Genomic DNA, 25,432 nt, shown 5'->3' with positions numbered 1-25,432 from the left:
AGTACCAAAAACCTAGCACATGTTTTACACATTACAATTTCACCAAATAACAGCTATAATTACACCACCTATCTTCCAAACCATGCTTCTGGTTTCTGGGTAACCATGGAAATGGATGAATGTCAAAAAAAAAAAAAAAAAAGGTTTTGTTGGAAACTGACCAGCTGCGAGAGGTCACAGTAGCAGACAGTCTGGAGTCTTCTGGACTGGATCTGACTGACACCAATGGAGAATTATCAATGAGAAGCAAAGAAAGAAACTGCACTGGCTTTCAAAGGCCAAGGCTTCTTATTTGAGAAAAAAAAAAAAAAAAAAAAGATTACTACTAGTGTTTTGTGGTTATTTACGTGCACTATTCATTAATTGTCCTAAATAAAATGGGAAAAGGTAACCATTAAGAACTTCTTCAGCCAGAAGATCCTGCTGGCAAAATGGAAGATTGGCATCAACGTGATTAATTTGCAGTTAATTACCTTTCCTTCTCCTGTTTGTTATTTTCCTTTTGGCTTTCTTTATTCTTCTCCTCTGCAGGTCTCTTGTTTCAGCTGTAATTAAGGCTCCCATTTGCTATACAGATGCATTTTTATTGCTAGACTCCCTCTGCATCCGCAAGTACAGGGATTATACAAAAAAATAATAAAATTAAAAAAAAATCCATAAACACCAGTAGCCAGGATGAGATCTTGAAAAATCTCTGCCTCAAGTGCAACATTTATTTAATGCTTCAGTTCACAGTTCAATTGGGTTAATAAAGACTCCTCAGTAAAGTTTTATCCAAGCTAAAAGCCAAAATATTTGTGTAGATGTAATAAAAGTGACAACATGCTGGAAGAGAAGGGCAGATGATTTACCTCTTGCTGGTGGTAGATACAGAGAAGCTGCAAGAGTTCATTAAGGAATTGTGGGAAATTAAATGAAAATGGTGAACTGAAGCAAGGCTAATGCAGGCAGAGGAACCAGCATCTTTAGAAGACTTTGACAGGGAACGTTCAATATATGTGTTCAAGTCTTCGAAGAAAGTTTGAGGACAAACTTTTTAAGTTAAGCACAACAAGAAGCACATGAGCATGAGTATTTTTCCGCTTCAGTAATTTGACTGGTCGGGCAGTTTATTTCACTCAATCTCTCGGTGTTAACATTACAAACCAGTGTTTGTGAGCAGTGAGGAGTGACTTTCTAATTTACAATGAAGAAACATTGTTGTTTTAAAGTGAAAAGTCTCACTAATGACTCAGTTAATAATCATTTTGATTCATTTAAATGGGAATAATGCAGCTATTTGGAGTTATTTCTTTGCAAATCCTGTTTTTAATTTTATTAAAAGCATATTTGTTTTTACCGCTATCAGTTTTTAACACTTGAAGCATCTCGTAACAAAGAACTCAAAAAAGCTTTTATCTGGAGTTTATATTTTATATATATATATATATATATATATATATATATATATATATATATATATATATATATATATATATATATATATATATATATATATATATATATATATATAGTATTTTTCGGACTATAAGTCGCACCTAAGTGTAAGTCGCATTTATTTAGAACCAAGAGAAAACATTACTGTCTACAGCAGTGAGAGGGCGCTCTATGCTGCTCAGTGTAGGCTACAGGAGCACTGAGCACCATAGAGCGCCCTCTCGCAGCTGTAGACAGTAATGTTTTCTCTTGGTTCATTTCTCTTGGTTCATGTTAAATTAATTTTGATAAATAAGTCGCACCTGACTAAGTCGCAGGACCAGCCAAACTATGAAAAAAAGTGTGACTTATAGTACGGAAAATACGGTATATATATATATATATATATATATATATATATATATATATATATATATATATATATATATATATATGTGCAATTAATAGAATGAGATTTATTTGCGATTATAAACGTGATATTGCCTAATTGTCAAAGAACTACGGTTTTGTTTGTAGTGAATGCCACTCAATGAATGTGAAAGCATGTGATGGAGATTTACTATTAATCACGGGAATGTCTTTACTGATGGGATGCACATGACAATCGAATGCAATTAATTGCACAGCCCTAATATATATATATATATATATATATATATATATATATATATATATATATATATATATATATATATATATATATATATATATATATACACACACACACACACACACACACACACACTCACCTAAAGGATTATTAGGAACACCATACTAATACTGTGTTTGACCTCCTTTCGCCTTCAGAACTGCCATAATTCTGCATGGCATTGATTCAACAATGTGCTGAAAGCATTCTTTAGAAATGTTGGCCCATATTGATAGGATAGCATCTTGCAGTTGATGGAGATTTGTGGGATGCACATCCAGGGCACGAATCTCCCGATCCACCACATACCAAAGATGCTCTATTGGGTTGAGATCTGGTGACTGTGGAGGCCATTTTAGTACAGTGAACTCATTGTCATGTTCAAGAAACCAATTTGAAATGATTCGAGCTTTGTGACATGGTGCATTATCCTGCTGGAAGTAGCCATCAGAGGATGGGTACATGGGGGTCATAAAGGGATGGACATGGTCAGAAACAATGCTCAGGTAGGCCGTGGCATTTAAACGATGCCCAATTGGCACTAAGGGGCCTAAAGTGTGCCAAGAAAACATCCCCCACACCATTACACCACCACCACCAGCCTGCACAGTGGTAACAAGGCATGATGGATCCATGTTCTCACTCTGTTTACGCCAAATTCTGACTCTACCATCTGAATGTCTCAACAGAAATCCAGACTCATCAGACCAGGCAACATTTTTCCAGTCTTCAACTGTCCAATTTTGGTGAGCTCGTGCAAATTGTAGCCTCTTTTTCCTATTTGTATTGGAGATGAGTGTTACCCAGTGGGGTCTTCTGCTGTTGTAGCCCATCCGTCTCAAGGTTGTGCATGTTGTGGCTTCACAAATGCTTTGCTGCATACCTCGGTTGTAACGAGTGGTTATTTCAGTCAAAGTTGCTCTTCTATCAGCTTGAATCAGTCGGCCCATTCTCCTCTGACATCTAGCAACAACAAGGTATTTTCGCCCTCAGGACTGCCGCATAGTTTTTCCCTTTTTACACCATTCTTTGTAAACCCTAGAAATTGTTGTGCGTGAAAATCCCAAAAAACTGAGCAGATTGTGAAATCCTCAGACCGGCCCGTCTGGCACCAACAGCCATGCCACACTCAAAACTGCTTAAATCACCTTTCTTTCCCATTCTGACATTCAGTTTGGAGTTCAGGAGATTGTCTTGACCAGGATCACACCCCTAAACGCATTGAAGCAACTGCCATGTGATTGGTTGATTAGACAATTGCATTAATGAGAAATTGAACAGGCGTTCCTAATAATCCTTTAGGTGAGTGTATATATATATATACTTTTTTATGTACATGCAGTCAAAAAAGTGGAAAAAATAAATGCCTTTATAGCAAGGTATAAAATACAAGAAAATGTTGAGAAATGTTCAGCTCTTTTAGCCTAGAGCGTTCATCCTGAGTATCAACACAGCAAGGTGTTTGTGCACGTGTGTGTGAACTGGCCTAAGGTGCGAAACAGTTAGATGCATAGCTTCACTTCACATTTCCTCGCCATTTCGTCAGTAAGCAGTCAGATGCTTTCATTATCAAAACAACCTTCTACTCTCTAAATGGGTTTTGCTCTGGGCTGCAGGATGAAGCTGGAAAAAAATGTGGAAATGGCACTTTTAGAGTCTGACAAGAGAAATATAATTTCATGCAAATGTAGCGTTTAGTTTAGAAAATCAGGGTAATGTTACCCCCCCCCCCCATACCCCAACAACGGGCTCTCACACAACCTCTTTCCACTTTTTTTTTTTAATTTCACACTTCAATGCACAGCTATAAACGATGACCAAGAATCTATCTCAGCAACATGCTATAGTTTTGTGTAAGGCTGAAGCCTTTTAAGAAAAAAAAAATATTTTTCTCAGTGATAACAACTAATTGCATGTATGCTTTGGCCATTTCGCATAAAATATGAGGATACACACAACAAGAGCAATAACGCATAATTTATTTTGGACATTGCCACTGAGCTCCAATGATCCTGAACAAAAAAATAAATAGAAGCAATCTATTCAATATGTGCAAAATTATACAATTAAATATAACAAAACGTATTTATAGACATACACTAGTGGTTAAAAGTACGGAATAATTAAGTGTTTTAATGTTTTTGAAAGAAGCATCCTATGGCCACAAGCCTACACTTCATACTTGTTATGAAGCTGAAGTTTCAGTAGCCATTAATCCTTAAGACATTATTCTAATATTCTGATTTGGTGCTCAATATTATCAGTTTCTATTGTTGCTCAATTGTTCATAATGGTTCTTACGGTCATCAATGTTTTTGTTCTTAATATTTTGGTGCTTAATATTCTCTGTGAGCCTGCTCATTAGCTTTTGGATTTTTTGGTGCATTAAAAACAAGTTGACACTATACTCTCACACTAATAGAAGTGTCCCCTTCAGGTCCAGCTTGAGGATTAGAGGATGCCAGATCAAAAATTCTTCCTGTTGTGAACAATAGATGTTCAGTGCCTGGAGTCTGGGATTCACGGCATTGTTAGCAATGTGTTTATGTCTCTGGATCAATGTTCAGGCTTGAATATTTCATAAAGGCTGTCTTCAGGCCATGTTCCCAGGCTAAGAGGATTCAGAACCAGAATCATAAAACAACAACAGAATAAGAGAATCAACAATTCTCCCTCATCATCTCTTCACCAGCACATCCTCCAAATAAATGAGCCATCACTTATCATCCAATCCTGAGCAACAAATGAGACACAAGATTTTTCACAATTTATAGTACATTAGCCTCTGTGGCTCAGGCTTAATTGTCATTCAGAGATGCTTTTCTGCTTGTTTGTTGTCTGCCTTTGTGATTCCTGTCTTTTTCCTAAAGTCTGTGAGCTTTTTATACTCTGAGAAGTCGGGCATTTGGGAGATTTCTTTCCTAACTATTTACAGAAGTTTATCTCATTTCAGGGACTGAGTAAAGAATCATAAATGTATTTATATCTCCAAATCACATGAACGAACAAGCCTGAAAGACTGGGATGCTTGAGTCTGACTGGCAAAACATGATACTCTGCTGTCAACTATGACTGTATAATAATCTACAAACTGTCCAACTAATGCCAACTTTTGTGCTCACTGCTGACATAATACATTCAATTGAAATCGATAGTTCATGTTTTGTATTTCATGCTTTTTGTTCAGGTTTGTTTTATGAGACAGACTGAATGTACATCTATTACTTATTTCATATTAAATACCAAATCATTGTGGCTTCCATACAGATGTTTCTTTACTCATTTTATTGCAACATATAGTACCTGCTGGTTCTGCACTTTATCTTTATGTTGTAACTATGAGCTCCAGAGGACCTCAAGTACACTTCATAAAAGACTTGTAGGTCCAGATGGAGGCTAAAATTGCACTAGTTTCCCAGAAACATCAGGTTGAGAAAGGGCAGTAAAACAGATGGTCTGTGGCCTCTCATTTCACAGGAACTATCTCTAAATGTTAAACTCTCACACTGGGTATTGTTGTATGTTGTGTATATCATACTACAAACATACACAAACCATACTGCACATACTTTCATGTATATTTTAAAGTTATTTCACTGTATATATATATATATATATATATATATATATATATATATATATATATATATATATTAGTATAATTATTTAAATTATATAACAGACATTGGTAAGTTTTTTTTTTTCTCTTATGTTCACCTAGGCTGTCACTTTTGATCATTTCAATACATCAGGGTTCCTCAAATCTTGCCTTGGAGGGCCAATGCCCTGCAGAGTGTATCAAACCCTAACCAAACACACCTGAGCAAGCTAGAATCCCCAGAAAATTACACGGAAATTAGTTTCATCAGTCTCTCCAGGACCGGATTTGAGCAACCCTGCAATAAATACTTGTAAAATAAAAGTGTTAATTTCTTAAAAAATTTCATAAATAATAAATGTCCACTTAAATGTTATTTGAGTCTAAGAAAATACTAAAATTAATGACTATGACAAGATGAAATAATAACTAAATTTCAAGAATATTTTTTACAAAAACAAGATAACTTGAAAAAAAAAAAAAAAAAAAAAAAAAAAAAAAAACTGTTATAAAAACCTTTAATAACTGTAACACTCCCGAATATGGCATTACAACCCTACTTCACTGACTTTACTTTTTCCATGGCATCATCATTTTTTTTTCACCTCTGCCTCTGAGCTCTTTTAAATGAAGAAAGGCAGCTTCAACTTCCTGTGTGGAGCTTAATAAAGGACGGTGATGGAGCAGTAACGGGAAGGATTATGCACTGAAAGCAGCTGATCTCCTTATTTATGTTTTAGTAATTAAAAGGTCATAATGATTTAAGATTTATTGTGTTATTAACTGGAGGGATCACTTACAATAAAATAAGAGGGGGGTGCAGAACAGCAGAATGCAGCTGCTGTGGATTGTTGAGTAAATATATTGCAGGATTGTACATATTATCAACATGCCTTTTCATTGCTTACAAAGTCTGATAAATTCTGTTATGAGCGCATTATCCTGGTAACAGTAATACAAGCCTAAAACTATGAGTGTGATATTGGGTTTATACTGTATAACATTTTGAAGGCACAAGTGTGTAAAAAAAAAAAAAAAAAAAAAAAAACTTTGTTTGCAGAACTACTTCCTTCCAAAGATTTAAACCACAAATTAACAGTTTAAAAGCTCAGTTCAAGCCTCTGTTACTAATTAAAAAATGTCACTTAAGAACTAGTAACAAAGGAATTCTGAGTCGCTTCACTAAAAGCTCATTGTATTACTGCATTTAAAGCTGACTGTATTATGAAAGAGAGATGGACTGAGCAAGTGTGATTACCTGCATCTGATACAGCATTCATTCTTCAGCTCAATCTCATATTCACAATAAAACATTAGTTTGAATGTCTGCTGAGGAAAGTGATATCTTTGTCATAGTATCCTTGCAACTGTTAAGGGACTTCCCATGATGAAGAACAAAGACAGCACTCTTACGTATATACAGCATTACAGTTAAATAAAATATCAATTTTTGAGGCTTTGCCCTCTGCTAAAACTATTTGCTCTGAAACAAATAATATATTAATGAGACCAAAGACTGCCCAATCATATCTCATGTTTAACCACCATAGAGACATCAGAGCCAGCAGCAACTGAATGGCCCACTGATGCCCAGGAGCTCATTTCTCCAAAACGGTCACAACAAATTATCAAAAATGTTATCATCATTGACAAACCACATATTTGAAGTCTATGCAAATACATTCTTGCCTAAAAAATACTACATTGTGATACACAACAACAGTAGTGTAAAATTATAGAGGATTTGGTGAACCGCCATGACACTCACTGTGAGAAAGGCTGCAAGCGGAGTGATACAAATGGTGAAATGGTTCCTGTGGCGATACTGAGTGAATATCTTATGACTGAAAAGACCTTTCAGCCATTCAAATTCAAGTACCAGAAAGTTTGAAGTATGAATTTATTTATTTTTTTCCATTTCATAGATTGTTTTTTCCTTATTCATAGAAAGAGTGAAAGTTGAACCACGAAGGGATGGGAATAGACTGAAGGAAAAGATGGTTAGATAGGGAAATGTCACAAGCTGGATTAAAATTCATGTGGTCTGCGCAGAAATACTCATGCATATGCTCTATCCTCCAGGTCACTTCTCTGACATGCAACTCACATTTTTTTCATAGTTCTGTCGGGCTCCATCCCACTGTTTGGGTGCCTGTTCTATTTACACCAAGTGCAATATTTTTTTTATTTATGAATGTAGACTACACCCTTTGTAGGAATTAATATTCCACAGGATTCACTGCCCAAGAGTTGACTGGATAGGTCATACACCATGCAGAAGTTTCAGTTAGCAAAGCTTCATATGATGTATAGCCATTTAATGAATAGACACAAAGAAAATGAACCAAGTCAGGAAAGGTTTAGATGAGTGGTGGGGCACATACAGGGCTCTGAGACAAGAAGGTGGGCAGCACTTACCACCTGACCGTTTTGAGGGTTCTTGTGGGCATATGGAGGACCACGAATATGATTCCACATCTGACCTGAGGTCATGGCAAACACAACACACTGTGTAAAATAAAAAAAAAAGAGAAAGAGATGGTTAGTATATTAGCTGAGTGATATGGTGATATGATGAAAATGAAAAACAGACAGAATGAACAGGAATAGCCAGCAAAAAAAAAAAAAAATAAAATCCTTCACTCAAACTGCCCTTATAATCATTATGGTGGATAACACACTTTATCGATCATAGAAGTAAAGGTCAGCCACTTTCAGACTTTGGGGAATAAATATTGAAAGCCCAGGTCCTACAATTTACAGACAGCACAACACTTTAAATCACACTTTTATGCAAGACACAACACATAATTTTAGCCTCAGGTGGTAAGAAGCACATTGACTCTATGCCTTTAGTTTGTTTAGTCCCCTTGAGCTGTTTTCTTCTGTTTTTATTGCATCAACTTGGATTTAGATTCAATAAATTGGTATATTTTATGGCTTAAAACGCTATAAATAATTTTAATCTAGGTTTACTCCACGGTCAGCTGGTTTTACTTTATTAAAGGACCTTATAAAGCAATAGCAAAAGTGTTGAAGTTGTTGAATTGGTTGAACAGTTCTAGGGCCAGAGAGAGCTGACCACTGTACTGCTGCCAAGATATGCATTGTTATTTGATCTGGCCAGTTTTCAACTCAAGCATGGCTGAAGCAGTTTAATTTGAATTAGGGTTTAATAATGAACATTAGGCACCAGTGCAGCCATGGCCCAGCCAGTCTTGTTGTAGATGAACTCCAAGTTGTTTCTGCGCAGATATAGGAGCCCACCGACCAGAGACACCAGCAGAGCCAGAGCGATCGTACCAGAGTAGTTGGGTGGCCGGAACACCCGAATCTGGAAAAGGGGAAAACAAATGAAAAGGTTTTTAACTTTTGACAGACACCTTACATTTGTGGGTGTACTCACACCAGGCTATCTGAACTGTGCCCAAAGCGTGTTTGACCCCCAAAGCATGGTTCAGTTGTGCGAGGATACAGTCACATGCAGTGTGATCGCTAACTGCAGCGGAGCATAGTACAGTTACTATTTTGTGCACGCTGCTCATTATTAAGACCGGAATCATCTCCTATTACTACTACTACACTTTCAATTAATTAAATTAAATCGAGCATATTTAGGTTTATAATAGGTCTAATTCTCACCTTATTGATGAATTGCTACACAGCATAAATTATAAATTTATTAGGCAGTCTATTACTGAAATGGTTTTCTCCCTGTTATCTTGTAGATCACGCAAGCGTGCTCCGGCCCGGAATGTTTAGTACAGGCCAGCGGGGGAGTCAGGAGTGGGAATAATCGCACTCAGGCTTGGTTCAAGGCAACTGTTAGTGAGGTGGAAGCAACACAATCTACAAATAACAACATAATTTCCTAGAAACTGGTATGTGCACGTTTATAAAAATAGGTTACTGTCAAAAAGGAAGATGACAGTATTTTGACAATTGCAACCAGTTATGTCTCATCAAGAGTGACTAGAAAAATAATGAAAATAATATCTATGAACCTCACTCCACTCTCAAAATGAAAAAGTTAACATTAATTTATTAAAACACTGCAATCTCAATGGTAACCTTCACCATTTCGCAACAGTCACTGGCTGTGCGAAACATGGAAAATGATGCCAAAACGTCATTAAAAAAATTTTTCATTCACTTGAATTTGTCCTAGATCGAAAGATATGTTCTGGTCTGAATATCTGACTTTCAATGAATATTCTCCAGAGGAAGAAACTTCACTCAAAACCACTGCAGGTAAAGTCACTGACTGTCTGGGCAGTGAAGCAATTGCCTTAGGTTTCAGACAGTATCATTGTCTACTCAATGCATTCATTCCAGCAAAGGCTGATGGTCCCTCCCTTCCCTTTTAAACTCATTTTTCGCCTTAGGCCAAAAGTAGACCCAGAGGGCTAGTAAGTCTAAGATGCATTGGATGCCCAGGATTCTCTATTTATGAGTGGTGCGATGTGAGACCCAGAGGGTTGTAAACATGTTTAGTGCCTGTCGTTCAAGACCTTAATGTTTCCTTTAAAATTGTGTACTACAGCCTCTACTGCTGCCTCCAAATCAGATCAGATCAATCTAGAATAAAAATGGCCGACTTCATCTACAATTCTGTCTACTGCAGGGAGTGAACGAGCAATTCTCCAATGTGCACGGACTAGCCAACAAAGACTAATAGCTAATTTGGCTAATGTTGTGGTAATAAAGAAATAATGATAAACAAATATTATATATATATATATATATATATATATATATATATATATATATATATATATATATATATATATATACACACCGTAAATATATATATATATATATATATATATATATATATATATATATATATATATATATATATATATATATATATATATATATATATTAGGGGTGTAACGATACGCGTATTCGTATTGAACCGTTCGGTACGACGCTTTCGGTTCGGTACGCGGTACGCATTATGTATACCGAACGGTTCGTTGGAGTAATTAATTATATTTGGAAAAAAAAAAAAAAAAGAGAGAGATAGAAATATAATGATATGCGTTCAACAAGGTAGCCCAATAACCCAAACAACGTAACAGGCAACGCCCCTGACACTCCCGAAGAAGAAAAAAACACCATCTTATATGTTTATGTTAGGCTACTCAGCAGGCGCTCGCTCACTCAGTACACGCTGAAGGCTCGTTGCAAAATAGCCAATGCGTTTAACAGACTAGAAATTAGAAGATCCTCCAATAACCAACAGGTCTGGTGTTTGGGTGCACTTTGGATTCCCTTTAAGCTATAATGGTGATGGCAAGAGAGCGCTCGGGCAGAAGCGCTCGGGCTCGCTCATGAGGCGTCTGTCTTTGCTAAGCAACAATGACGTGCTCTCTCCATGAGACGCGGACATTTCAGCGAAGGATAAATGGATTTCCTGCTCTAAAAATCGCTTGCAGTAGCTCTGCTACTAAATTTATTTCAAAATTGCAATCCATATAAAACTATGATCAGCTGTTCCTTCATCTTGGCTGAGCTCTCAACGTTGTTACGGGAAAGGATGAAGCTGATTGGTTAGTTCTTGTCACATGACCCGCGGTGCGCTTGCGGCATTCTGAAAAGTTGAGATGTTTTTACATTTTGCTGTATCTAAAACGTATCGAACCGAACCGAACCGAACCGTGACATCAGTGTATCGTATCGAACCGAACCGTGAATTTTGTGAACCGTTACACCCCTAATATATATATATATATATATACACACACCGTATTTTCTGGACTATAAGTCACACTTATTTTCATAGTTTGGCTGGTCCTGCGACTTATAGTCAGGTGCGACTTATTTATCAAAATTAATTTGACATGAACCAAGATAAATGAACCAAGAGAAAACATTACCGTCTACAGCCGCTATAGAGGGCGCACTATACTGCTCAGTGCTCCTGTAGTCTACCCCTGAAAACATAGAGCGCCCTCTCGCGGCTGTAGACGGTAATGTTTTCTCTTGGTTCTTTGTTCTAAATAAATGCAACTTATAGTCCAGTGCGACTTATATATGTTTTTTTCCTCGTCATGAAGTATTTTTGGACTGATGCGACTTAAACCTTAGGTGTGACTTAAAGTCCAAAAAATACGGTGTATATATATATATATATATATATACACATACATACATACATATAGATAATACATTTGGATGCATTCATTATTTTTGCATTCACTCTTACTTTTTAAAATGAATTCAGAGGAATAAGGCATGCATGTCATACTAAAAAAGCTCAGGTTTTTCCTTTAGCCAGGATAAAGGAACAACGTTCAAAAAGCAAAGGGTTTCTGTGCCTCTACAGAAATGTGAATTGGAGATGAATCAAAGATAAAGAGTCCAACTACATGGAGGAAAGAGTGTAACTGACATACAGTATGACCTGTTCTGTAATCTACACAGCGCTTCTTACTCAGAGTGCTCCATCGGTGGAAAATCTGCCTTAAAAATAGCCTTTTCGACTTAACTCAACCCTTTCCCTAAAGGTGATGTATACCTTAAGTGACTTATTCAAAAGTATTAAAGCCGAAACCAAAATCTTAATAAGGCAGCTGAATTAGTGCCAGTGCTCCAAGGCAGTCGTCTGTAAACGCATTAGGGTGCTAGAGATATTTTTCAATGAGAGTTTCTCTGGATGGAAAATCTATGTTAACATGATGGGGAAATCAGATGTTATCTGTCTCCATTTCCTGGAGACCCCATATCTGGGTCTGCTTTCACATTAAAAGCATCACTCAGTTAGTGAAACCCTCACTGATTTTTTTTTATTTATTTTCTATAAGAAATACACTGACATATAACTTGATTTACCAAGCAAGTAGGCAGAAGTTCCAGAAGAACAAAACAAAGCAAGGATTACAAAAGCAGACACTGTAATCGTTGAAAGCACAGAAGAAATCCTTTATTGAAATTCATTCAGTGTTTATATTTGTCTTGAGGGATGTCAGACACATAATTATACTTTCAAGCTTTTTGGCATCAACTACGCAAACAGCTTTATCAAAATATTTCGTCAATGTCTTGAGGTAATAAAGAGGTTGCATTTTCAAGATGAATGTCAAAAAGTGTACTGAGATTAATTTCGTGCTATGTTGCTCCTAAAAGCTGCTTCTCAAACATTTACTAAGCAGAAAAATAATAATTTTCATAAAATGGCTTTTCAGGCATCAGGCAAAAGATACAATTATACAGCTCACAAATAAATGTGTCTGTAAAGCAGGAGAATCGTAATACTTATTATTATCACGGTTGAAAACTCTGATTCTATTCAGAATAGAAATCTGTAACATTGTAAATTTATTTACTGTCACTTTTGAACTACTGAATGCGTCTTTGGGGAACAAAAGTATAAAAACTTACTGACCCCATAGTAGTGGAGCAATAGATAGTGTTGCATAACTTCAACAGAAGTACCTGCACATCAGTACGGTCTGCGATCCACTTGGCCAGTTGCTCAGAGGCAAAGCCAATCCGCTGCAGGTCAAAGGTGTCTGCTCTCTTCGGCTTCCCTTTGGCCGGGAAATGCATGAAGGTGGGTGCAGAGTTCATGTTCAGCTGGAGAAGAGAAAGGAAAGGCAGAACATGAAATAAGAAGAAAGCATACGAGGCAAAGAGAGGGGAGGGGAATGATGAACAGAAGAGAAACAAGAGTACAAAACCATTAATATCTGCTAATAAATCAATAAAGCAGCAGGAACAGTGTTATGTGTATTAGAGAGATTTCTTTTAATAAGGAGACAGGAGCAATTGAAGAGCCTCCAGAGGGAGGTAAATTACCCACCACAAGAATGAATGTCTGAAGGGCCAGAGAAAGAGACAGAGAGAGAACAACAGGAAGAAAGAATAAAATGATAGACTTAAAAACAGACAGTTGAAATTGTCATTTTTTTTTTTTGACCTCATGCTGTTCCAACTAGGGATGTGCACAAATACATGAATACTCTGAAGTGACAGCAATCATTGATCACAAAATCAAAGCACCTCGTTCTCAATTTTGTGGTCGGTTAGAGCGTCCTTTTTGATGATACCTTGCAGTCCAAGGCATTAGCAATTTGGATCAATAATATTTAAGTGATGTTTACTATGGAAAGGATTACACAATCACTGCGTTCGATTCTGCAGTGATAGAATTGCGAAATCCTTGCAAACTCTGCATTAATTGTGGCAGTTGCGGTCATCCGTTCAGTCATACGGGTTCGGGCACCATAATACATCTAAAAGATTCATTAAAACAGCTCAACACCACTTTAACTTGGCACGAAGTTCTGGTAAAACTGTGCCCAGATCTTTTCCCATCCCTTTTCCCGTCTAGTCTAACAGTGACTGTGTCGACTGTCATTTTATGTTCAAAAATCTATTGCACGAATCGATTGGGCCAACCAACACAAGTTTCGAAAACGAAAATAGGAAATTGATTTTAACGGCATTCTCTCGGAGCACGTCCAGTTTTTTGGAACACTCGTCACACAGCAGCTGCAGCTTCAGGCACACGCATAACAGCAAATAATACTTCTGCACAATGTTTCTCTTTTCACAACAGAAATGTGAATTCTGCCGGTATTCAGACAGTCTCATGCATACAGATAAAGATTCGGGCTAGAATTGCCTATGTATGCGATTTTTTTCTCTAAAATCAAACAGGATTTTTTTTTCACAAAAGTGACAACCCAACAAAGCAAAGTAAACCAAAATATTTTTTAAGGATGGCCTGGGATTGATTAGGTCATTCATACAGGATGTTTTCTTTCTTCCAAAAGCAGGTGGACTGAGTGCAACTCAGTAGAAGGAAACACAATGGAATAGAGATTTTGAGACATTTTTGCTTTTCTGTAAATACATTTTTTAACTTTACACACAGCCTAAATATAGCAACATGTATGAGGTGAGATATTGAAAGGTTTAAATGTATAAAATCAAACTCTATGAAAAAACAAATCTCAAAGAGTACTAATATGCCATTTAGGTTTAAATAAGGTACAACTTTTAACTTTTGTATCTTAGGGTGCCACCCCAGTAACGGCTTCATTTTTTTTTTTTTATTGAGGGTGCAGTTCCAATTAGCGTTGGGCGATATGGTCATTTTTCAAATCGTCATATCGTCAGCCCGTGGGATCGCTCTACGCAATATTATCGAGCACGGGTGGAGCAAGAGAGAGAATTTTTGTTCCTTGTTCTCTTTGGTCATAGCATAACTAATTGTTATGTTAAACTGCGCAGGTGCGCGAGAGAGAACCTATGGAATCACCAATAATCGAAAAAATATACTTTCAAACATACTGATAAACTAACGTTAAATATAAAAACACTGTATTTAAAACAGCTAGTTCATATATAGTAGGACACAACTGTCATGATGCGTGTCCTGTGACAAATTTGCCATATCTGCGCATGGAAGTTATCAGTCTAAATGTTCTGCAAAATCAGTCAATGGTGAAAATCAATAGTAGATTTCATTTAAAGTCCAAAAGTTTAACACTAATATTGGACATAATTAACATGTTAAATTAAAGTATTTAAAACAGGTAAGTTCATATATTTGGATTAAAGTTCAGCTGAACCGATGCATCAGTCATACAGCACTGCGGACCGTGACATAAATGTGGCATTAAACTCAGTTAGTGAGGGCTCGTTTAAAATATTGTATCGTGTGTGTGTGTGTGTGTGTGTGTGTGTGTAATGCGGTGCTGAAGTGAAATAGCTGGGCAGTTTGATAGCCGAATTATAATAGGAGTGCCAATAAAAAAAATAAAAATAATTATCATTATTATAATTTATATATTAATAAGAGAATGAGCCTAACATCGTCTTGACTATCAACAGAGACATCTGCTATTGTCGATATCACTGAGTATCGTTGATACACAATACTATAGTCTATCGCAGTGGTTCCCAAACTTTTTTCAGCATGCACCCCTTTCTAGTGTTTGGCACCTGTCAAGCACCCCCCAACACCTTACTCTGGTTAGATTTCACATTTTTAATTGCAATAACTAAATACAAATATTCACTGTAAATTAGAAAACATAATAATAATAAAAGATCACTTCCTTTTTTTGTGGGATGGATGGGCCTGCATGTTTGCACACAGATCATATACATTAAATATATATGATATATACATATAAATATTTAATTTCTTTAAAGCCCGTTTTTAACCTGGATTCACGAAACATTCTTAAGAAGAAATTTCTTCTCAACTTCCATTTTCTTATTTTTTTAATTTTAGAAAAAAACTTAAGGATATTTTGTATTCCCAAAAAAATTCATCTTAAGAATATTCTTATCTTTTCTTAAGATTGTTGAAGATAATCTTCTTAAATTTAGGACAGCCCCAGATTTGTCTTAAATCCAAATAATAATTATTATTTAATGAATTTATTGGGTTATTTGAAATTAATTGTTATATTTGAACATTACAGCAACAGCTACATATAATACATAGGAGGACTAGAGATGTGCACAAGTTTTCTGAAGGGACAGCGATGACTGTTAATGTAAACATGATCGCTCATGATTAGCCTGTGTGTGACGCTGCTTTTTGCTGACTTCAAAACTCATTAGCAACCCTGAAACGAGTCAGGGTTAATTTTAGCTTATTAATACGTCATCTTTGGCAATATTCGGTGCATATGAGTGCGCAGGATGCATTTGCTGTAGAAGCGCGGACTAAAATACCGGAAGCGTTCACTTAGATGAAAGTGCAAAAACACGACACAAAAATTAATGAAACATATTGCTGCAGCTTAAGACAGGCTATTTTAAAAGTAACTGTTCAAAAACAGGCCGCATTAAAACATGAAGCTGAGCACCTCAAAGTCGCAACAAAAATATACAGTCTGGTGCGTGCTTATGATCATGATTATTAGGGTAATCTACATGAGTGAGTTTAGCAGCAACATGTATTTATTCAGATAACGGCTGTTAATTTCTTCTTAAGAAAAAAAATTAAGATGTTCTTAGGAATATATTTGAGAACGTTTTAATATTTTAATTTATTTCTTAAGAAGATTTTTGTGAATCCGGCCCCAGGTGTCCATTCTGTTGAATGTAAGTGAAAAAATGAACGAATTATCAGTTAGCACCTAATATGAACTAAAAGAACAGGGCGGGGCTATTGTGGCACAAACGTGCTTGTAAAATGAAATGAAATCAATTGTAATTTATACAGTAATGTAGTGTGTAATGTGAAATGTGAAATTTTATTTCTTAATAAAACCTTTGCATGTAAAGTTTACCTCAGTTACAAACATAAAAATAATAAAGAGTGATCTTTTTCCCCGCCATTACAAACATTCTCTTGCGCACCCCTGGTGGTCAGTCTGCGCACCACTAGGGGTGCACGCACCCCAGTTTGGGAACCACTGGTCTATCGGCACTACCCTAGTTCCAATCCTGTATATTCTTTCTTCTGTGAATTATTATTACTTATTTATTTATTACTTATTTATTTATTTATTTTAATATACTTTGGGGTGATCCTAAATTTAGCTAAGAGATATTCATTTAATTGCATATAATTTCAAACATGAGGAGAAATCATGTAATCGCTGGTGATGAAATAGTCTCTAAAAACACAGGGGAGTGTTATTAACCAGCATCTCTAACACACATCTGTTTATTAGCATACTAATGGACTGACTAATACTGCTGTCCCCATGTTCCGGATGAAAACACATCAAATCAACATTAACCCACATGTCCTCCAAGAAATGGGTTTGGTGCGGGTGAAGAGAAGCCATTCAAGTTTTCCAGGATGTTTTGGCTGCGGCATGCTAGATTTGAGCAAAGCTATTTATTTTGGACCTAAAAAACGAAGGATGATAAAACAATATGATTTTACCCTCCAAGGCTGAATAATACTGAATAATAAATTATATTACATTTAAAATATTCAAATATGCCACATATTCCAGTTACTTTTTGAAGCTTAAAATATTTTTTATAGATTAAACTGCCTAAATGAGTTTCATCTATGTTTGATTATCAGCTAAGAGCATGAAGGATTTCCCTACACAAATTTGCAACTCAGTTTAGTTTTTTAGTTTTTGTATGCATGAAGCAAAATACATTATGCATATGCTTGTTTGCACAGTTTTTGGAAGTGTATATGCATATGAACAGAACTGAATGAACTAAGTCCTGGAACACAATAGACACTTTACAAATCTTAGCCGATTTTAAGACCATGGGAGTTTGAATACCTGAAGACGGTTTCAACCATTTCACATTGATTTCACAGTGACACAAGATCTCATGGAGACTCGCGAGATCATACAGTATTGTTCAAAATAATAGCAGTACAATGTGAGTAACCAGAATAATCAAGGTTTTTAGTATATTTTTTTATTGCTACGTGGCAAACAAGTTACCAGTAGGTTCAGTAGATTCTCAGAAAACAAATGAGACCCAGCATTCATGATATGCACGCTCTTAAGGCTGTGCAATTGGGCAATTAGTTGAATTAGTTGAAAGGGGTGTGTTCAAAAAAATAGCAGTGTGTCATTCAATCACTGAGGTCATCAATTTTGTGAAGAAACCGGTGTGAATCAGGTGGCCCCTATTTAAGGATGAAGCCAACACTTGTTGAACATGCATTTGAAAGCTGAGGAAAATGGGTCGTACAAGACATTGTTCAGAAGAACAGCGTACTTTGATTAAAAAGTTGATTAGAGAGGGGAAAACCTATAAAGAGGTGCAAAAAATGATAGGCTGTTCAGCTAAAATGATCTCCAATGCCTTAAAATGGAGAGCAAAACCAGAGAGACGTGGAAGAAAACGGAAGACAACCATCAAAATGGATAGAAGAATAACCAGAATAGCAAAGGCTCAGCCAATGATCACCTCCAGGATGATCAAAGACAGTCTGGAGTTACCTGTAAGTACTGTGACAGTTAGAAGACGTCTGTGTGAAGCTAATCTATTTTCAAGAATCCCCCGCAAAGTCCCTCTGTTAAAAAAAAGGCATGTGCAGAAGAGGTTACAATTTGCCAAAGAACACATCAACTGGCCTAAAGAGAAATGGAGGAACATTTTGTGGACTGATGAGAGTAAAATTGTTCTTTTTGGGTCCAAGGGCCACAGGCAGTTTGTGAGACGACCCCCAAACTCTGAATTCAAGCCACAGTACACAGTGAAGACAGTGAAGCATGGAGGTGCAAGCATCATGATATGGGCATGTTTCTCCTACTATGGTGTTGGGCCTATTTATCGCATACCAGGGATCATGGATCAGTTTGCATATGTTAAAATACTTGAAGAGGTCATGTTGCCCTATGCTGAAGAGGACATGCCCTTGAAATGGTTGTTTCAACAAGACAATGACCCAAAACACACTAGTAAACGGGCAAAGTCTTGGTTCCAAACCAACAAAATTAATGTTATGGAGTGGCCTGACCAATCTCCAGACCTTAATCCAATTGAGAACTTGCTGTTTCTGAAGCAAAACCAAGAAATGTGAATGAATTGTGGAATGTTGTTAAAGAATCATGGAGTGGAATAACAGCTGAGAGGTGCCACAAGTTGGTTGACTCCATGCCACACAGATGTCAAGCAGTTTTAAAAAACTGTGGTCATACAACTAAATATTAGTTTAGTGATTCACAGGATTGCTAAATCCCAGAAAAAAAAAATGTTTGTACAAAATAGTTTTGAGTTTGTACAGTCAAAGGTAGACACCCAATTGCACAGCCTTAAGAGCGTGCATATCATGAATGCTGGGTCTTGTTTGTTTTCTGACAATCTACTGAACCTACTGGTAACTTGTTTGCCACGTAGCAATAAAAAATATACTAAAAACCTAGATTATTCTGGTTAGTCACATTGTACTGCTATTATTTTGAACAATACTGTATGTGACTAGAGAAGAAAAACACATGGAAACACCTATCCCCCAAAGACTCCACTAAACTAGTGTACTACTATATAGTTAATGCATTTATCTACATCCACTTATTGTTACACTAACAATGTTGAACTACTACTATATTCAATCACTCTTATAAATGCAGAAATAAATAATAAAAATGAAATAAATGTGGATACAAATCTTAGATTCATTATTATACTAAATGAAGACTAATGTAATCTAAGTTTCAGACTAACTGAGAAATCAGAAAGCTCATTTGAATCTTGTCCACTAGACTTCCCCTGAGGGCTTGATTTCTTTATGAGCTATAGCAATCTGTTTTACTTGAATGCATGAGGTTTTTAATGAACCCAAATGAAAGAATGAATCGAGAAAACTAAAGCAATCAATGTCAGTAGTGCTAATCTAACTGATGACTTTTACCCTAGATACTGCTCTGTAGGCATCTATATGCACAAGGACACATAAGTTCATGATAAAGCTTCTTTCATAACTCTTTAGTGTGCAAATTGCAGTTGAATAGGAGGCTTTAAATTAATGTGCATGTTCTGTGTCATAAAGATTTTCTTCTCTATAATTTGCTTCTGAGAAGTGTGACATTCCATTATATCGAAAATAGACAGGGAGCTATTTTCCATTTGATTTTTCTTGCTGCTTTTTAAAATCTAATTCCTGAAGTTGTCAGGCTCTGACAAATTAGAAGTTGAGACCATTTGAGCATGCATGTGGAAGAACAGATCTGTGTATAGCCAAAAGAATGCAACCGAGTAAATGTGGTCAGGAAACACTTTTCGTCTTTTCAGAGAATGGTTTGATTTGATTTAAATTATACACTAATTTTATACGGTTATTCTTAATGATGCACCGTGAACAAGGTCCCAATTCGTTTTCACCTTTTGATTCCATTACTTTTTACAGTCGTGAAGAACAATTTTAGCTGATGAAATATGTTATACATGATTAAATTTCCCTATAATAATTTCCATACCTATTCAAGGCCAGGATATTTGTAGTTTAAAGAAAGAGAGAATTAATTAATTAATATAATTATTGTTGTTTATATTATTAAAATAAAATAATATAAATGAAATAATAATAATAATAATAATAATAATAATAATAATAATAATAATAATAATAATAATTATTATTATTATTATTATTATATAGATTTTATTTTAATAATAATCTTAGAAGAACCATAATTTGGATCAAATGAATTTGAAATGTTTAAGCAACAGTGGAATATATTTACAATAGTCAAGACATGTTTTCCACTAATTGTGAGAAAAAGTTTTAAGTAATTAAAATATGCAGTAATTGCATATACATCAAGAATATTAATAAACAACACTATATACCTACATACACACACAAATTCAATATTTAAAAAAAATCGCTTGACGGACCAGACAAATTAATGTGAATCAAAGATAAAGACAGAGTTGCTGAATGTTTACCTGTTGAAAGACGTCAGCTCCTTCATCATAATCCACCACCGTGAAGAACAGTTTGTTAGAGAAGGCCGAAGAGTATCGCCAGGAGTTAGCCAGAACCTGATATTCCTCATTAGCTTGCCTGCGAGGGGGAAACATTTTCAGAAGCAGAAATACAGGTCACTCATTACAAGAAAGCTAGCAAACTAAAATAATCCTAAAAAGAAGAACTTAATTACAGCAGTGTCATCTCACTGTTAGTTATTATAGTGATTGCTGGTTATTACACACTGTGTTGACAACATAAAAAACATAAAAACACAAGAGGGACAAAAGAAAGAGACAACACTGTTAATTAGGTATCCATCCTTCCACAGACGCAACAAAGATGTCCACCTGCAAGTTCCTGTAAAACCTCACTCTGATGTCCACCGTCAATACATAAATAAAAAAGAAATGTAAACATTGATGATGTTTAAAAAAAGCACTCATATCTCTTCAAAGAGCTCATATTTTCTCCCATATACTCATGCAGACAAAACAGTCTTATTTCTATGGGTTGCATGGCACACCTCCAGTTCTCCACCTTCTGTAAAGGTCAAATCCAGATAACCCACACTCACATCTTAGTAAAAACTACAGGGATCCCAATCCCCTCCTGATCAGTTCATGGAATGTTCATAATTGTAATTCAAACATTGCTCAGAAAACAAAGTACATCCAAATAGTGCCAAGCAAACAAAGCATTTACAGATTGAAAGTGTCCCGTTTAAAATCCAGTTAAATGCATCAATAAACAAAAAACTAGTGGTAAAAACTAGTTTAAAAATGCATGATTATACACATTAATGTTTTATATTATGCTAAGTGTCCTTTTTCAAAAAGCAAGGCAAGCTTATGTTACCGCAGTCAAAAGTCCTTCAGGACTATGGAAAAATGGCATTTAATGAACACCTTTGGGGAAATGCACAGCACTGACTCTGTATTTGGAATGATATATTAAAAAGAACATTATAAAACACCTGATATTAAACAAAAAAATGGCAAAACATTTACATGCTGCGATGCAGTGTTAAGATTCCATAAAGGATTAGTTAAAAAAGTCCTGATAATTTTAATTTACTCACCCCCATTTCATCCAAGAAGTTCATGTCTTTAGTCTTCAGTCACAAAGAAATAGATGTTTTTGATGAAAACGTTCCAGGATTTTTTTTCCATATGATGGACTTTAATAGTGGCCATACTTGTTTATTTTTTAAAGAAAATTACAGATTGTTTCGCTAGATAAGACCCTTATTCCTCGGCTGACCTTCAGACCATTGGCCACCATTGAAGTCCATTATATGGAGAAAAATCCTGGAATGTTTTCCCCAAAAAACCTTGATTTCTTTGTGACTGAAGAAAGAAAACAAACGTCTTGGATTCCATGGGGGTGAGTAAATAATCAGGAAATGTATATTCTGGAAGATAACTAATCCTTTAATAGCAGCATTTTCTGTACTCCGTAAATTACATTTAAGACCCCCCCCCCCCCCCATGCTATGTAAGATATTTAAAGCTTTCAATTCAGAAAAGTTTTAACTTTTAAGGACCCTTGGACAACATGTAGGCAGTGATTCAGTGAAGCTGAATGATTTTAGGAAGTCCAGTGCACAGTAATCCTTCTTTTTTTTTTTTGCATTTTTTTTTTTTAAATATAGAGCCTCACACACCTGAATCAATCATATGTGCATTGCATAAGTCTAATATAAACAATGCTTGCATCATGACAAAATTGTATTAACAATTCCTCAGGCTGAAGAGGGTCGATTGACTGAAACCTTGGTAATACAATGCAATAATGCAAGTTTGAGTAGTGTGTAGAATAAAAATAAAAAATCTTCAAGTTTAAAGATAATTTACTTAAGATTGCTTCCATTGTCCTCAATTGTAAGTTGCTTTGGATGAAAGCGTCTGCTAAATGACTAAATCTAAATGTAATGTAAAAATTAAGACTTCTATGGAAGCTTGTTTTCAGCACAGAAAAAAAGAAGGTTACAATTTTCTCAATTGTAAGATATAAACCAGCAAATCCGCGATGAAGAAAAACAAAACAAAACAAACAAAAATAATAAAACAAAACAAACAAAAAATAATAAATAAATGAAATGAGGTTCATAAATGTGGGATAAAAAGCAGCAGGAACCTATTTTATTGCCTTTCCTGTTGTCATTATTATTATTTTTTTAAAGGGGGGGTGAAATGCTCGTTTTCACTCAATATCCTGTTAATCTTGAGTACCTATAGAGTAGTACTGCATCCTTCATAACTCCAAAAAGTCTTTAGTTTTATTATATTCATAAGAGAAAGATAGTCTGTAACGATTTTTAGAGGCGTGATGTGTGGGCGGAGCTAAAGAATCACGAGCGCCAGTAGGATTTTGTGTTGAGCGCGTTTGGAAGCTGTGACACAGATCCAGAGGCTGAAATTTAACAAGAGCAGCATCCGCAAAGGCTTCTCTATGTGGTATGTACTGAAACTGTATATATTTGCTTAGTGGTTTTTGAAAATGACTAAGTTCCACTTTGTCGTCTTTTTTTTTTTTTTTAAGCTGTACATGCGGAAAGTGCAGTTTGATGACAACATCGCATGTTGTTTACTTGATGTGCTTACGCGCCGATAGCTAAGTTAACAACACAGAGATATTTGAAGCAGTTTTACTCACCGCCTGCGGTTCCAACACACGATCATGACCCTTTTTCGTTGGGATTGCATTATCCTTAAGAAATAAACGATGTGCAAATCCAGCGTCAACCTGGGCCTTGTTTGTAAAACAAGCATCTTCGAAATGCAGGGGAACAAACACAAACACTTGCTCAACTCCGTTGATGCTCTGTAAAAATAAACTCCATCCACTGGTCCCTTAATGCTGTTTCTCTTTTGGTAATCTGTGCAGGGTTGTCTTGCCCTGGCAACCAAAAACACACTCCTTTTGTGACATTTCGCGACACTCTCGCTGTGATGGGTGATTGTCTGTGCACAGCCTCTCTCTGCTCTGCTCTACGGGAGCGCACACTCTTCCGGCAGACGTGCCCTTAGGACCCATATAAGGAAATTCCGCTCCATCTAACGTCACACAGAGCCATACTCGAAAACAACTTTCCGAAACTTGTGACAAACCGGAAGGAGTATTTTTGGAACAGAAATACTCCTTCAAACGTACAACTTAATTTTTGAAACTTTGTCCATGTTTAGCATGGGAATCCAACTCTTTAACAGTGTAAAAAACTCAGTATGCATGAAATAGCATTTCACCCCCCCCCTTTAATAAAAAAAAAAAATTACTAAAAACAATTCTTTATAGCTGTAGTGAAAATGCTATAGTGGGAATAAATTTAAAGAACTTTTCAGAGAGAGTTTTCTAATAGCTAAAGATGTACAGTAGATAGACTAGTCAAATAGTCAACCACTGTTATCCATACCTACAGTATTAAGAACAAATTAATGCATAGGAAGAAATAAAACTATTAACTGGGTGTGAGAAAGACAGGGACAGATATGGAGAGGAAATAAGGAGGAAAAAAATAGAATATACATAAACGTGATTTAAGTAGACAGCAATAGATAATTAAAAAAAGCATTAGGGGTCACGTTGTTGCGACAGGGTGACTGGGTGTTTAAAGGTCTATCTGCTTTAAATGAACTTCCTCTATTTTGGTAGCACACATGACTGTTCCACTCCGTTATCTTTATTCAGTGAAGCTGGTTGATGATGTCTGAGAATTCTGAATAGGACTAGTTCACTCTCTGAGGCTTAATATTCAGCTGAGTAATACGACTGTATGAGCACGGAGTCATTTTACCCGGCGATTGAAGGATAATGAGGGGAGAGATGGATGTGAGGTGAGTGGATGGAGGCTAAGTAGCTGTCGTAGGATAAATAGATGGGAATGATGCCTGGGGTGGGGGATGCTTGGGAATAGACAGATGTACAAGGTTTTCTGGTGGTGCTCTTGGGCAGATCAAATCTTTATCTATGACTGTGTTTACACCTAGTATCATAATTTTACTTCAGTAAATACAGCATTACTGTATACCTGTGGACAGACACTAAAAGATGAATGTTCGTGTCTTACCTGCAGACGGAACATTGTCTCTGGGGTTGTAGTGCGGTGAACATCACAATGACAGAATAGTTCCGAGGTGGAGCCTTAACATACCTCCGGAACTTATCGCCGTTCATACGGATCACAGAACGACGAGAACTCCACTCCATCATTTGCTCCACCTTCTCTGCCAACATGTTCTAGAAGAAACAGATAGGGATATCGAAAAAGATAGAGTTGTATATGGTTCAGATATTAAGAATCTTTGCAAACTTACTGTAACACTAACATAAAAACAACAATGAAAAAAAAACCATTAGCCATCATAAGCAACTT

At 36.1% G+C, this 25,432-nt stretch overlaps 1 protein-coding gene across 1 annotated transcript in view; it reads right to left on the bottom strand.

The window, feature by feature from the left end:
• The window catches only part of LOC113106143 (tumor suppressor candidate 3), an 82,467-nt gene that overhangs the window by 30,312 nt on the left and 26,723 nt on the right, over positions 1-25,432 (bottom strand). The window contains exons 2-6 of the mRNA XM_026267777.1: positions 25,127-25,296; positions 21,036-21,153; positions 13,125-13,265; positions 8,878-9,018; positions 8,103-8,192 (exon numbers count right to left, since the gene is read on the bottom strand). Of these exons, the coding sequence (XP_026123562.1) occupies positions 8,103-8,192; positions 8,878-9,018; positions 13,125-13,265; positions 21,036-21,153; positions 25,127-25,296 (660 nt within the window). The remainder of the gene's footprint in view (positions 1-8,102; positions 8,193-8,877; positions 9,019-13,124; positions 13,266-21,035; positions 21,154-25,126; positions 25,297-25,432) is intronic.

The sequence above is a fragment of the Carassius auratus genome, chromosome 1 (genome assembly GCF_003368295.1).
Source record: "Carassius auratus strain Wakin chromosome 1, ASM336829v1, whole genome shotgun sequence".
In the NCBI taxonomy this organism is placed as follows: domain Eukaryota; kingdom Metazoa; phylum Chordata; class Actinopteri; order Cypriniformes; family Cyprinidae; genus Carassius; species Carassius auratus.
Note: the sequence above shows the minus strand (reverse complement) of the source record. Positions and strands in the feature narration are given on the sequence as shown.